The sequence below is a fragment of the Myotis daubentonii genome, chromosome 2, assembly GCF_963259705.1.
Source record: "Myotis daubentonii chromosome 2, mMyoDau2.1, whole genome shotgun sequence".
Lineage (NCBI taxonomy): Eukaryota > Metazoa > Chordata > Mammalia > Chiroptera > Vespertilionidae > Myotis > Myotis daubentonii.
In genome coordinates, this window is record NC_081841.1 from 182,459,816 (window position 1) to 182,474,915 (window position 15,100).

Genomic DNA, 15,100 nt, shown 5'->3' on the forward strand with positions numbered 1-15,100 from the left:
CAAAGGCTTTGTGGCATCTGGCAGTGTTGGTCGCTGATCCTGCAGGTGGCTGCTGGATTCAGCTTTCACACCAGGGAGCAGTTTCAGTTCATTTCCAAATTTTCTAGGGGGGAAAAAAAAGAGAAATAGCAATTAGTTTTGAGTATTAACCCTTTCTATGTAATAAGAACATTAAAAAAAAATTCTGTATTATAAACAGGATCCAAAAGGCCCCAGTTTAAATTCTATTTTAATCACTTAAAAACTGTACACCTAGATATACTTCAAGAAATATAAACAATGTAATTGGTAATGATTTTACTTGGATTATGTCAATAGGTCACATATAACTTGCTTGGAGGAATCAGTAATTCTGCCCACCCCCATTCTGTTTGAATGAAGTGGAATCCAAGGAAAGATGGGTTTCTGACATCAGAAATAGTGTTTTGTTGTTGTTGTGTGTGTTTTTATGTCAGAACTAATTATATATAAGGTTAAAACTATGCAGTTATCTCTAAAATTGAATGGAAGCAGCTGACACCAGCAATTAACCTGAAGTGCTTCAATTAGTTTTCACATTTTTTTTGAAAGAAATGTATGTTTAAATGAGAAGCTGAATTTGTGAACCCATATTATGGATGTTTACAGTTTATTAGTTGAGTTAATGAAAGTAAAACTGTAGCTTGTCAGAATGCGATGTTTAGTTGAATGTTTATATAAAATGAGATTGGTGGGGTGAAGCTTTTATCCTGTGCTGCAGTAGTTTAAATTATTCTGTTGCATGTTTATAAATAAACCTTGGTTCAGAATTTAAAAATCTTGGGTGTGTAGTTTCTTCTAGATTATGATACCAGCCTCTTCAGGAATTTGACTTTCCTTATAGCAGAATTGTTTTACTGGAAACATATTCAATACTGACTGATAACAGAGTGGCTAAATTTATGTTTGGCCAATGTGGTAGAGGCAAAAATCACTTGATTAGAACAGGATGGTAGAATTTAGACTGTAACAGTGTGGCTTGCATAGCATAGCATAAAGAGGTTGTGGATGGCTAAGTGGGGTGAGGAGGAAAAGAAGAATAGATGTTAGAAGAAAAAAGCATTCAGAGTAAAAAGAAATAGTATAAACCAAACTTCCATTTTGGTTACATGTTTCAGAAACTGCTCATTGGTAAAGGCTGAGTACATTAATGTCAGGAATAAAATATATTACTTGGCTTGTAACCAGGATTTTGGAAAGTAGCAGTTCCTGGTACTGTAAAGGGAATGAAAAGTTTTTCAAATCTATCTTGCAAAAGATTTTCTTCAACATAATTCTTTGATTCACCAGTTATTAGAAAAATTTTTAGACTTGTGGCCAAGGTTAGCTTCAGAAAACAGGGAGAGTGTGAGTTGTGTTGAATAGGTAGTCAAATGCAGGTGGACAGGTAGACATGTAGGTAGATGGCCCTCATTGTGGTTAGGACAAAGGTAGTGTGCATGAAGTGATTGTGAAACAGGCCATGTCTTGGAATCTGAGTCTGTACTCAGGAATGTGAGTGGGAGCTGATCACTATGTGAGAGAAGTAACCTTACTCAAGGGCTCTTGAACAGCAAACCCATAACTGCACTCTATATTTTGTTGACTGTATTCTCTGATAAAATTTAAAGTGCCTTTTGTTTTCATTTCTAAGGTGCATCCAGGGTATGGATTCCTTTCAGAAAACAAAGAATTTGCCAAATGTTTGGTAAGTTTGTAATGAACCAAAAACTGTTAATTTACATTTCAGAAAGCAGTGTAATGGAGTTACTTTTGTAAATATGGGTAGTGGTGAATTAGAGAATTTTAACTGACAAAACAATTCTTTGAAAATAGTTTGTGAAAAGTAAAGAGTTTTTATTTTGTAACCTGTCTTGATTTGAAGAGTAAACGTGGAAAAGTTATAAAATCACCATACACCTAATGAGTGACACTAGTTTATTATATATTGCCTTCGACTTTTAACTTTAAAAAACCCCAGTTTTCACTAAATATGTCAGGGTGTTCAGTGATTTATTAATTATTTTACCATGTGATTGGAATGTGAAGCCAGAATAAGATTCTGGTTTTTTTCCATTTTACTGTATATTGTGGCATTTAAAATCATATCTTACTACCTTCTCTATTTTGGGAAAAGTTTTATTACAATCTGAATATCCTCCTGATATCACCATCCTGGTTAGGTGAATTAACCTGTATTTGCTATTAAACTGATTTTCCTGGTGTATTTATAACTACATTCAAGATGTTACTGAAACCTTAGTTTTCCGATACTAAAATATGATTATGAATAATGTTTCAAATAGCTCATTAGATCAATTATTATTCTAGGTATTAGATTATCTTAGTTTATTATCCTAATATGTTATACTTTGTTTCTGTGGTATACTTGGTATTTTGTTCTGCCATGGATTAAAATTATTTATGAATTTAATCATTTTCTAGATAAAATTTTCACTTAAAATCTATAAATTTAATTTGGAACAATTCTAAAGGTCATGGAGTTCTATCTTAGAATTATCTATTTTAACCAATTTACTTTACTGATTAAAAATTAAGGCCTGAAGAATATAGTCAGTAATATTGTAATAACTATGTATGGTGTCAGGTTAGTATTGGAGATATTGGGAGAACACTTTGTTAAGTATATGATAGACTAACCACTAGGCTGTTCGTCTGAAACTAATACAAAATAATATTGAATGTAATCTGTAATTTAAGAATAAAAATAAAATAGAAAAAACATTTAAGGCCTAAAGAGATTGTGAGTTAAGGTCACACAGATGGTAATGGTAATAAGTGTCGGGAGAGGGCAAATTTGGTGGAACTATCCAAAGGTCCAGATGCACCAGGTTTTATGCAGTGTATTTACATTTTCCTATTTATACCTCCTTTTTATTTTTTATCTCCTTGTTTGAAATTTTGGCTGAGATTCTGTCATTACATAAGAAAATAATTTCTATATAATACTGACATTTAAAATGTACTTGTACAATATCATGCGTTAAATTTAAGTTTGTATAAGTGAGGTGTCTCTAAACTATGGTTCATGGGCCAAGTGGGGCCTGCTGCCTGTGTTTGTAAATTAAGTTTTATTGGCACACAGCCATGCTTGTTCATTTACGTGTGGTCTGGGCTGCTTTTGCTCTACAACAGCAGAATTGCCTGGCTGTAACAGATCAAATAGCCTGTGAAGCCTAAAATGTTGATTATATGGCCCTTTATAGAAAAAGTTTGCAAACTCCTGGTAAAAAGGAGTATCTGAGTCCCACAGAAGTTAAATGACATGGCCAATATATTTATTCATGCATTAGCTAATCATTTTAAAAAATGCATATTTGGTATCTATCAGTATGTTCAAGGCATAAAAATGAACCAGATGTGGGTCCTGCTCATGAGGAGCTCATCGTCATCTTGTGGAAAATAAGACAAGTGCACAAATGACTTCAATTCAGGGAAGAAAATATTGCGAGGTGTTTAAATTCTCCATAAATAAAGATGAGAAAGATTATTTCTATCAGGGGTTTCATGTTAGAGAAAATAGTGTAGAATTTATGACTCCTTGCTTTCTCACTAATTTTCTTTCTAACCTTCTCCATTTTCCTTAACAGGGCTATGCCTCAGCCAAGCCAGACTTTATGCTATTCCCAAACATGGCTGGCTCTTTCCTATTCCTTACCTTTCATCATCACTCTTTCTCCAGTGTCCTCTCCTCCCACATTTCCACTTACTATCGATCCTTAGAGGCACAATTCACATGGGTACCCCTACCAAGACAGTTTTCCATATCCTTCTGGTGAGAACTAATCTCTTTCCTCTGTCTTCTACAGCATTTATTTATTTATTTATTTATTTTAAATATATATATTTTTTTATTTCAAAGAGGAAGGGAGAGGGAGAGAGAGAGAGAGAAACATCAGTGATGAGAGAGAATCTTGCCCGGCTGCCTCCTGCATACCCCACACTGGGGATTGAGCCCTGATCAGGAATTGAACCTCGACTTCCTGGTTCATAGGTCGATGCTTAACCACTGAGCCATGCAGGCCAGAGTAGAGCATTTTTTTTTTTTTAAATTTCTTCTTTTGTCTACCACTTTCCATATTATGTTAAAATTATGACTTTTTTTTTGTATTTTATTGTCCTCTTGAGACAAGAAATTTGGTCTCATCAGTTTTGGTTTCCCTTTTGTTATCTGTCCTAACGATTTCTACATAGTAAATTCAGTGAATGTTTTGGAAGGATTAAATACATATTATTACATTAAGAATTATAAAACAATAACCTGCAAGAAAACTTTTCAACTATCATGAAAAGGATGGTTTGTAAATAGAAGGCAGTATCACTCTATATTTTTGTTCATTATAAAAATAGGCGGCTAGTGATAACTAACCCTCTTTTTGTGTGCATCATGGTAAGATTCTTATTTGGGATATAATTTTCCTACCATTAAAATCCACCCTCCCCCAAAAGAAAAACACTTTTCCCATTGTAGTATGCCATTTAAGATGCTCCTTTTGGAATATCTGGTTATAGTTGGTAAATTCACAATAAAATGAAATTGTTTACAGATTTTTTTTATGCCATATATTGTTTGTGTGATTGGTGACCAACCATTGAAATTTGACAGTTATTATTCCAAACTGAGTATATTATTAGAATTCTGATTTCCAACATAGTGGCGATAGATTATCATGTTAGTGGAAACTTTTGTCTAGAAGACTGGTAGAAGTTGGGGGGAATTTTTTTTTCTTCAACTGAGGATATGTTGATATATTTATTAGAGAAAGAGAGAGAGAGAGAGAACGAGAGAGAGAAAGAGAGAGAGAGAGAGAGAGAAAGAAAGAAACATCCATTGGTTGCTTCCCTTACATGCTCGACAGGGATCTAACCCGAAACTTAGGTATATGCCCTGACCAGGAATCAAACCTGAAACCATTTGGTGTATGGGATGAGGCTTCAACCAATCAACTGAATCACCCAGCCAGGGTGCAAAGTTTTTTTATGTTTAATACTAATCTTGTGTTTGGAATTTAATCAAATATGGAGGTTTACTCCCCATTAATTTCTGGTTCTGTTGTTTTTATTGCTCTTCAAAAACCAGTGTAATGTGTAGCCACTGTGGAAACCTGAATGGAGTTTCCTCAAAAAATTAAAAATGGAACTCCCGGTAAAAAGGAGACATATGTAATACTTTAAAGTCCAGTGGTTCTCAACCTTCTGGCCCTTTAAAACAGTTCCTCATGTTGTGACCCCCAACCATAAAATTATTTTCGTTGCTACTTCATAACTGTAATGTTGCTACTATTATGAATCATAATGTAAATATCTGATATGCAGGATGGTCTTAGGCAACCCTTGTGAAAGGGTCGTTCGACCGCCAGAGAGGTCACAATCCACAGGTTGAGAACTGCTGCTTTAAACAAGAAAGAATTAAAAAACAACAACAATGTAATGTTTATTTTGCTTATAGAAAAATTATTTGTGCTTTATTTGATATATTGTTGTTTTTAATTAATAGCAATAAATAAAAATGATTTATTGAAAAATATCCTGAATTTATGGTATATATTTGCTTTAGAAAGTATACAGTGAGCCAAATGTAAAAGTGTACTAAATTTTTTATAAATTTCATTTAGGGGACATTATTACTTAAGCTTAATTTACACGAAGTTGGATCAGATGGCATACAATCTCTATCGTACAAGATTTAAGTAAAACCATGTCTTATTTGTTTTTCCTAAATAATTCATGGAAAAAACAAAGCTACAAATAACTCTCATAAGTAGCAATTTTCAGTAATTTTAATGTGCTGAGCAAGCAGATTTTATTTTCGAACTGTTTTTCATTCTCTGTTTTTCCTCTGGACTCCTAATATTCTGAGCCATAAAGGAATACTGATGAGCAGCTGTGAGGAATGTTAGGATTAAGAAAAGAAATTCTTGTCCTAGCTGGTTTTGCTCAGTGGATAGAGCGTCAGCCTGCAGACTGAAGGGTCTCAGGTTCAATTCCGGTCAAGGACACATGCCCAGGTTGTGGGCTCGATCCCCAGTGGGGGTTGTGCAGGAGGCAGCGATCAATTATTCTCTTTCATCATTAATGTTTCTCTCTTTCCCTCTCCCTTCCTCTCTTAAATTATTAAAAGAAAAAAATTAAAAAAAGAAAGAAAAAGAAAAGAAATTCTTAGAGTTTATGAGAGAGCTCTGAAAAGTAAAACTACCTGCTCCTGGAAAAGAGGGATAGTAGTTTAAAGGGATAGTGTTCTAGCTATCTTTCTGTTTTTTTAAATATATTTCCCCCATATTATCATATAATTTTGGTGCAGCATAGCATTATAATTTATAGTAACTCACTTTATGAGAAATTTTTATGTTAGATTTAATAATTTGTGTTTCGTGTTTGAGGCTTACCCATGTACTTAAGAGATGGGTATATATATACAGGTAGATAGTGAGTTCTATCAGAATGCTGAGCATTCAGGGCACAGAAGGGAACTATGCCAAGCATTCGAGATTTGATGAACGTATTCTTTTACCTCTTTTCGTCGGAGACTTAACAAGATAAGAAATACAACTACTGTGAAAACAATAGTGAGATGTAACTTTTTAATCCATTGGACCAAACAGAAATTTTAAAAATAGGTATAACATTCAGTGTAGGCAATTGTACAAGTGAATTGTCTTGTTCCTAGGAGTGTAAATTAATTTCAGCTTTTTTTTTTTTTGCCAGAAATTTGCTTGTATCTATGCAAATTTAAAATGCATATTCTTTGACTTCGTAGTTCCACTCTTAAGAATTTCATCTATAAAGATACACTTTATTTTTTTATTTTTTATTAAATATATTGGGGTGCCATTGGTCAACATGAACATAGAGGTTTCAGGTGTGGGTCTCTATGTTACAAGATCTGTATATTGTATCCACCATCCACAGTCAAATCTTCTGTCACCATATATTAGTATTAGGACCTCTTCTTCACCACCCCATTCCTTCTGGCAGCCACCACACTGCTGTTTGTAAAGATAAACTTTTTAAAATGTTAATTGTGAACTTGTTCATAGTAGCAAAATGTGAAAATAGCTCAAAAAATTTTCAAAGGTAAAAATGAAGAGAATGATTCATACTGTGCCGGGTTTTTGTAAAACTAGAAACAACATATATAGAAAACTTAGTACAAAATCTGGCATTGCCAGGCAAATCACCTTAGTCATTATAGGTGTTAATAATCATTACTTCAGTGGATAGCAAATGTTATTGAAGAGTTTTTAGGAAAATGAGATAGTTAAAATTAGTGTTTTGGGGAAATTAATCTGATAGTTTTATGTGTATTTTCGGGGTTTAGGTTTTTCCCCCGTTAAGGAAATTAATAACTCAATATAATTATACTGCTATATACATATTCATGATACGGTAGTTTACAAATACTTTGACATATGTGATTTAATTTAATTCATGCAACCATTGAAGTTGGATATTAACTCTGTTGAACAAAAAGAAAACTGAGACTACTGTGCAGTGACTTGCCAGCAGTCACACTATGCTAGTAAGTAAAAGAATTAGGACTTGACCTAGGTTGGCTGATCATAAGCACAGAGCAGTTTTAAAAAATACTATACCCCAGTTGGCTCAGTTGGAAAGAGTGAGAGCATTCAAATAGTAGCCAAATAATGAAGACACATAACTGTAGGGAACTGAGCCAAAGCCTATAGAAATCTATCCCCCCACTTTATAGCAATATAGGCAACACATGATCAAGTTGTAGGAAAATGACTGTTGTGTGGATAGAAACTTAAAGAAAGCCCTTTGCTAGGTCATTGGTCTTTAGTTATGAGGTTGTAATCCATGGTGTGATGTTATAGCTGCGAAGTGTGTTGTAAGTACTTTGTAACTAATACTAAAATTCTGAAGTTAGCAAGTTTGCCAGTGATTTTATTTAACAATATTTTTGTTTTTTTAAATGGTATAGAGAGGCCCTAGCTGGTTTGGCTCAGTGGATAGAGTGTTGGCCTGCGGACTGAAAGGTCCCAGGTTCAATTCCAGTCAATAGCACATGCCTGGGTTGCGGGCTTGATCCCTAGGTGTGCTGGAGGCAGCCAATCAATGATTCTCTCTCATCATTGATGTTTCTCTCTCTCTCTCTCTCTCTCTCTCTCTCTCTCTCTCTCTCTCTGTTCTCTGAAGTCAATAAAAATAATATTTTAATAAAAAAATAGTTTAGAGAGAACGTAAAGTGATTCAGGTGATAATCTGCTCATATTTGAAAAAATATTTTTTTTTGTTAAGTAGGAGAAAAAAGGACCTTGTAAGTCCAGAGTTGTATATAGTTCGTATTTTACCTATATAGTCTGTAATCTGAGTAGTTCATGAAAGTATGTTTTGTGTGTGACTTTTATTTTTAAATGTCATGGTTTAATAAAGGTTGAGAACTGTTACTACAGTATATTTTGTAGGTATCTAGTTTTAAGTACATGAAATTTCTTATTATTAACATTATTAGAATTTCCATTTTGGACACAAATCTTTGATTTTATTATATTAAAAATTTTAATTTTTGAGAACCTAAAATTTTAAGAAATTTAAGTTACAAGTATACATTGAAAAATAAGGTTTTTTCCATCTCTGAATCTCTGACCCTAACCCCCAGTTTAATCCCTAGAGGCTACCACTGCTACCATTCTTCTGGAGCTTGTGTGCCCCTGTGTTACAATTTGTCTATCAATTTGTTATATAGGGTATTCTCATTTGCTGAACTTAGGTTTTGTTTGTTTACAAGAAAAGAATGTTTCTTCCCTTCCCCAGACTCTTAAAATATAGGTATGAAATTTCTACCTACATATGACTTGTATCATTCTCATTTAATCTTCATGACAGTCTGTGAAATATTATTACTTTTATTCTTGGTTTTGTAGGACAGAGAATAGTCTTAGAAATAAATGCCTTCCCAATGTCACATAGCTAGTAAATGAGAGTATAGATTTCATCAAAATGACTATATATATAAAAGCCTAAGCGACCATTTGACCATTCTATGTCCATCCGGTAGCTATGACATGCACTGGCCACCAGGGGGCAGATGCTCAATGCACAGGCATGGAAACATGGAACAGACTGATGAATCTCAAAGGAAAGGGGGGAGTGAGGAGGGCAGGAAGAGATTAACCAAAGATCTTAAATGCATACTAGAGGCCTGGTGCACGGATTCATGCACCAGTGGGGTCTCTCTGCCTGGCCTACAGGGATCAGGCTGAAACCACCCGGTGCATGGATTCCTGCACCGGTGGGGTCCCTCGGCCTGGCCTGCGGGGATCAGGCTGAAACCGGCTCTCTGACATCCCCCAAGGGGTCCTGGATTGCCAGAGGATGCAGGCCAGGCTGAGGGACCCCACCAGTGCATGAATCCGTGCACTGGGCCTCTAGTATGACTATAAATCCCATGCTCAGTAAATGTTCCAAACTCTTTCTAAGATGAATTGGAACTATAAGTCCTGGACAGGTAGCTCAGTTGGTTAGAACATCATCCTGATACGCCATGGTTGCAGGGCACATATAAAAAGCAAAGAATGAATGCATAAATAAGAACAGTAAATTGATCTCTCTCTTAAGTCAAGTCAATAAATAAAAAAAATGGTGGTGCTGAGGCCGGTTTGGCTCAGTGGATAGAGCGTCGGCCTGTGGACTGAAGGGTCCCAGGTTTGATTCCGGTCAAGGGCATGTGCCTGGGTTGCGGGCACATCCCCAGTGGGAGATGTGTAGGAGGCAGCTGATCGACGTTTCTCGCTCATCGATGTTTCTAACTCTCTATCTCTCTCCCTTCCTCTCTGTAAAAAGTCAATAAAAAATATATTTAGGAAAAAAAATGGTGGTTAAAAAAATGAATTGCAGGTAGACTGGGTTGTTAGTGTTGTTGTTGTTTTTTAGATCAGTACCTTTGCGTTGTACCTATTTATGCTATTGACGGAGGCTATTTGCTTTCTTCCCCCTCTCCCTTTTTTTAAATCCTCAATTCGTGTACCATTGTTAAGGTTTAAAAACAGAATTATTTCTTTTGTTTTTATGATCTCTTGATCTTGGATGCCAGTGAAAGTAACTATCTTCACGTGGATTTGCTGACTTTATAAATAAAATGCTTGAGTGAGCTGGTAGAGCTATAGAATACAGTCACTGATACCTTTTATTTCTTATAGTTTTATATTGAACTAATCAAGTCTCCCTGGATTTAGAGGAGAAAGTTTGATGACTCCTTTCCTTTTGACAATACTTTTGTGATATATTTTTAAAAAATATATTTTTATTGATTTCAGAGAGGAGGGGAGAGGGAGAGAATGATAGAAACATCAATGATGAGAGAGAATCATCGATTGGCTGCCTTTTGCATGCCCCCTACTGGGCATCCAGCCAGCAAGCCAGGTATGTGCCCTGACCGGGAATCAAACTCTGACCTCCTGGTTTATAGGTAGATGCTCAACCACTGAACCATGCCAGCAGAACTGATATATTTTTAATTGTGACTCTTCAATATGTTATGTTCAAAAGAATTTGTGAAAACCTATGGAAGAACATTCATTAAACTCTTATCATAACAGAATGTCCTTTGAAATGTTTGAGGACATGTTTCTTTTCCTGCATTTTTGGATTAGAGTTCAGCTTCTAGAATATTTGTTGAAGAATTTGAAGATGATACTGAGTAGAAATGCTCTAAAGTGAATAACTGAAAGGGAAAAATCTTTAGTTTTAGGGAGTCTTTTAAGGATGTAGATACGGCAAATACATTTACGGTTGTGAGGTTTGGGATGTGGTTTCAATAGGAAGGTTAAGAATGTGGGATTTGTTAGTGCTGGGATTTTCTTTCCTTTGCTGGGGTTAATACAATTTGATTGTTAAATGCTAGCTTTCCTCCTCTCTCTCCTTACTGTCTCCTTGCAGTGATGAGCAGAATCTGGAGTAGAGTTAAAATTCTTTGCTACTCCATAGTTTATATGATCTTGGACAAATTGCTTAGCGTTTGACTCTAAAGACTCAAGTGTCTTATGTTAACTGATTGCATGATTTATCCTCTTCATCTGACTCTATATTGAAAATATGTCTCTTGTAGCCAGCATGTAGTTGGGTCATACTTTTTAAATCTGATCATCTGTATCTTTTAATTGTAGTGTTTAGTCTATTAAGCTTTTGTTTGTCTTATTTTCTCTAATAACAGGTTTATTGAGATAGAATTCATATACCATAACACTCAACTTTTTGAATATATATATAAATCAGTGATTTTATATAGTTACAGAGTTGTGTAACTGTCACTACTATGAAATTTCAGTTAAATCTATTAATAGTTAATAAATTACTGATGTGGATGGATTTATGTCTATCCTTTCATTGTTTGTTTTTTTGTTATGTTCTCTGTTTACCTTCTGTTTTCCTTTCCTGCCTTTTTTAGATAATTTTAATGTTTGGAATTCCATTTAAAAGTATCTATTGGATCTATCTTTCACATTTTTTGGTGCTTTTTCTAGGTATTAAAATATACATCCTTAACTTTATATGGTCTACCTAGAGTTAGTATTATAGCATTTGAGGTATAAATGTTGAAATTTTGAAATAGTCCCATCATCATGCTCTATGCTATAGTTATCATATTTCACATGCATATACAGGGTTGGGCAAAAGTAGGTTTACAGTTATTAATGTGGAAAATAATACAGTAATTAATAATAATACAAGAATAAACTCTGCATTTCACATACTTACAACTGTAAGCCTACTTTTGCCAAACCCTCTATTATAAATTTCATGTGAAAATGTCATAATTTTTGCTTTAAACATGTTTGAAGAGAGTCAGGACATTTCTCTCATTAATTGAAATTAAGGATGATTTTTATTTTGGTCAATTTTTAGGATACACAGAAGAATTATGTTTAATTTTTGCTTTTTAATTATATGTTTTTAATTGTAAATAATATACAACAAAATTTACCCCTTTCATGACTTTTTTAATTTTAACTTTTTAAATATATTTTTATTGATTTCAGAGAGGAAGGGAAAAGGGAGAGAGAGACAGAAACATCAGTGATGAGAGAGAATGATTGATCAGCTGCCTCCTGCACACCGCACACTGGGAATCGAGCCCACAACCCAGGCATGTACCCTGACTGGGAATTGAACCATGATCTCTTGACACTCAACCACTGAGCCATGCCAGCCGGGCCCTTTCACCATTTTTAAGTGTACCATTCAGTAACATTAAGTACATTTACAATGTGCAACAATCACTACTATTCATCTCCAGAACTTTTTCATCATCTTAAACCAAACTCATTAAACATGAACTCCCTAGTTCCTTCACCCCTACCCTTGGTAACCTCTGTTCTGCTTTCTGTCTCTATAAATTTGCATATTCTAGGTAACTCATATTGTTGGAATCATATAATATATATCCTTTTGTGACTGGCTTTTTGCATCAAGGTTCATCTATGTTATAGCATGTGTCAGAATTTCATTGCTTTTTAAGTCTGAATAACAGTGTATTGCATGGATGTATTTATCCACCATATGTTGATAGTTACTCAACTTGTACACAAGTAGATCTTGCTTCTTAATTCTTGTGCATCACTGAAGAAGCTTTCAGTACATACTTGTTAAGTATTTGCTAGATGAGAAAAATTGCTGAATTAAAATTTGGAATTCTGAAAATATTTATAAAAGGGCATTTTGAAAAGGCTCCCTGCATTTTTATGTTTTAATACTATTTTTACTTATAGTAACTTTGTGATCTCTTAAAATTTATTTTCATCCATTTATTTTTATGTAACCCTAAACTTGGAATTCAGTAGGAAAGACTGTTATTTTTGTTCTAGTGAAGGTAATAGAGGACTTTGTTGGATTAGATGAAGTAACATTAATTATCACTGTTACATATAGTTAAAGATTCTTATTGCCCCCAATACATTCTAAAATTAAACTTTTAAGTGCATGCTTTCTAAAGTGGGCGAAGATGCAGAAATAATGAGATGATTGCTGGGGCTTTGTTTTTAGACTGGACCTTACCTTATCTAAAAATACTGCTACAGAGTTCCTCAAGCACCATATGGAAGCACAGTATGTGATATGCTAATTTGCTAAGTAGAGTATTTTTTTCTTGAATGTGCTCACTTCCCAACAAACTTAGGACATATTTGTCTGCACCCTAGTGTATACACATGTGTATTTTCTTTCTTTTTTGTTTTAATTAAATCTTTATTGTTCAGATTATTACATCTGTTCCTCTTTTTTCCCCCCATAACTCCCCTCCTCCCAGTACCCGCCCCACCCTCCGCCCTCACTCCCCACCCACTGTCCTCATCCATAGGTGCACGATTTTTGTCCAGTCTCTTCCCGCATCTCCCACACCCCTTTACCCCCAAGAATAGTCAGTCCATTCCCTTTCTATGTCCCTGATTCTATTATGATCACCAGATTATTTATTCACTTGATTCTTAGATTCACTTGTTGATAGATGCATATTTGTTGTTCATAATTTGCATCTTTACCTTTTTCTTCTTCTTCCTCTTCTTAAAGGATACCTTTCAGCATTTCATATAATACTGGTTTGGTGGTGATGAACTCCTTTAGCTTTTCCTTATCTGTGAAGCTCTTTATCTGACCTTCAGTTCTGAATGATAGCTTTGCTGGATAAAGTAATCTTGGTTGTAGGTTCTTTGTATTCATCACTTTGAATATTTCTTGCCACTCCCTTCTGGCCTGCAAAGTTTCTGTTGAGAAATCAGCTGACAGTCGTATGGGTATTCCCTTGTAGGTAACTGAGTTTCTTTCTCTTGCTGCTTTTAAGATTCTCTCTTTGTCTTTTGCTCTTGGCATTTTAATGATGATGTGTCTTGGTGTGGTCCTCTTTGGATTCCTTTTGTTTGGGTTCTCTGTGCTTCCTGGACCTGTAAGTCTATTTCTTTCACCAGGTGGGGGAAGTTTTCTGTCATTATTTCTTCAAATAGGTATTCAATATCTTGCTCTCTCTCATCTGGCACCCCTATAATTCTGATGTTGGTACACTTGAAGCTGTCCCAGAGGCTCCTTACATTATCTTCATATTTTCGGATTCTTTTTTCATTTTGCTTTTCTGGTTGGGTGTTTTTTGCTTCTTCGCATTTTGAATCTTTGACTTGATTCTTGCGCTCCTCTGGTCTGCTGTTGGGTGTCTGTATAATATTCTTTATTTCAGTCAGTGTATGCTTAATTTCTAGTTGGTTCTTTATCACAACATCGAGGGTCTCATTAGATTTCTTGAGGATCTCACTACATTTATCGGCGGCTTCTAGACAGTTCTTGAGAGACCTTAAAAGTGTGGTTCTGAACTCAATATCCTCCATTGACAGTTTTGTCCTGTTTCTTTGTCTCCGCATTTTTTATGCTTCCTTGGTGCACCCCCTAGTGGTCTTTGTGCGCAGTCTTGTAGTTAAGCCTTGATTGTTGTCGGCAATACTGGGGGTGATTTGACCTCCAGGCTAACTGGCTATGAGAGTCAGCTGTGTCTGCAGTGGGAGAGCTTCTGTGCTGGATCTCTAGGGTGGTGCTAATCTAGCATTTGCCTGAGGCTATTCGGCAAATGGCTCTGTGCAGGGCTTGGGCGGGGCGGGTAGCACGGGATCAAACAGGGTGGGCGGAGCGAGCAGTTATGGCTGCTCTCAGTTCCGTCCCTAGGGGCTCTGCCTCACAGAGTCCCAGCAACCGCTGCAAACCTGGGAGAGAAAGCTGCCTTCGAGTTCCGACCGAAGCCAGACAGTCCCGCTTCTCCCGTTTGAGGCTGGGTCCCTAGAGACTCGCCCGGATCTGGAGCTCAGAGTCTGAAACTCCCTCCCGATTGAAAACAACCATCGCGCCCTCCGCTGCCAGCCTGCTCCACGTGCACTCCGCACCTTAATATTTCACTTCAGCACTGCGCCTCCTCTGAGTCTGGGTATGATATTCTCTTTCCTCCTAGTTGTAGAATTTCCACTCAGCCAGCCTTCCTGTGGTTCTGGATGATGTCCGTTCCGTCTTTAGTTGTTTTTTGAAGTGGTTGTTAGAGGCAGCAATCTCCGGCGTTAACCTATGCAGCCATCTTGGTTTTTCCTGGAATCCA

At 35.9% G+C, this 15,100-nt stretch overlaps 1 protein-coding gene across 3 annotated transcripts in view; it reads left to right on the plus strand.

Annotated features, from left to right (window-relative positions):
* The window catches only part of PCCA (propionyl-CoA carboxylase subunit alpha), a 382,460-nt gene that overhangs the window by 62,534 nt on the left and 304,826 nt on the right, over positions 1–15,100 (plus strand). For all 3 annotated transcript variants that reach the window (XM_059685039.1, XM_059685040.1, XM_059685041.1), the window contains exon 6: positions 1,652–1,705. In XM_059685039.1, coding sequence (XP_059541022.1) covers positions 1,652–1,705 — 54 coding nt within the window. The remainder of the gene's footprint in view (positions 1–1,651; positions 1,706–15,100) is intronic.